Below are 837 nucleotides of genomic sequence, written 5' to 3'. Positions count from 1 at the left end.
GTTTGAGTGTGTGTGTGTGTGTGTGTGTGTGTGTGTGTGTATGTGTGTTTGAGTGTGTGTGTGCTGCTGTAAGAGTGCGCTGTTAGAGTTAGTGTACATTATGCAGATACTCACTGCCTTGTATATATATGTGTGTGTGTGTGTGTGTGTGTGTGTGTGTGTGTGTGTGTGTGTGTGTGTGAACAGGTACTCACTGGCTTGCATGAGCTGCCCTTGGCGTCCAAACACCTGCGAGAAAGTAGTGGGGCTGCAGGTGAGCGTGTCCTCCATACCTGTCCCGTCTCCTAGGAGATCGTCACGGAGATCGTCACGGAGGGAGGGAGGGAGGGAGGGAGGGAGGGAAAGATGAAGGTGAAGGGAGAGAATGAAAGAGGAACAATATGTTGTTTTCCTCCAGGAGAGAATGAGAGACAGAAAGCAGAAGGGAGGAGAGAAAGAAAGAGAGAGAGAGAAGAGAGAGAGAGAGAGAGAGAGATGGAGAGGAGAGGGAGGTAGAAGAGAGAAGGTTATGTTGTCTTTCTGCTCCAGCGAGGGATAGCAATCGAGATCGTCCGAGATCGCAGAAGAGAGGCGGTCCTGTTGGTCTCCGCTGGTCTCTGTCTGTCCGTGCGCGCGTGTGTGTGTGTGTGTGTGAGCCTGTCTGTGCGCGAGCGTGTGTGTGAGCCTGTCTGTGCGTGTGTGTGTGTGTGTGTGAGAGAGAGAGCCTGCTGCTGCTGCTGCTGCTGCTGCTGAGGGAATAGCAGAGAGCTGCTCCTCTGGACAGACACGAGGAGAGGAGAGGAGCCTCTCACAGCTGCGATAATGAAGGTGTGTGTGTGTGTGTGTGTGCGTGTGTGT

The 837-nt window shown here is 53.0% G+C and overlaps 1 protein-coding gene across 3 annotated transcripts in view; it reads right to left on the bottom strand.

The window, feature by feature from the left end:
- The window catches only part of LOC116220530 (kazrin-like), a 127,827-nt gene extending 127,360 nt beyond the window's left edge, over nt 1-467 (bottom strand). Inside the window, exon 1 of one of the 3 annotated variants that reach the window (XM_031567916.2) lies at nt 195-467. In XM_031567916.2, the coding sequence (XP_031423776.1) occupies nt 195-270 (76 nt within the window). In that variant the 5' untranslated portion in view covers nt 271-467. The remainder of the gene's footprint in view (nt 1-194) is intronic. The other 2 variants (XM_031567914.2, XM_031567915.2) reach the window with 2 other exon arrangements.
- Between the last annotated feature and the right edge of the window lie 370 nt (nt 468-837).

Source organism: Clupea harengus, chromosome 5 (genome assembly GCF_900700415.2).
Source record: "Clupea harengus chromosome 5, Ch_v2.0.2, whole genome shotgun sequence".
NCBI classification, from domain to species: Eukaryota; Metazoa; Chordata; class Actinopteri; order Clupeiformes; family Clupeidae; genus Clupea; species Clupea harengus.
This window is presented reverse-complemented; position numbering and strand designations above follow the sequence as displayed.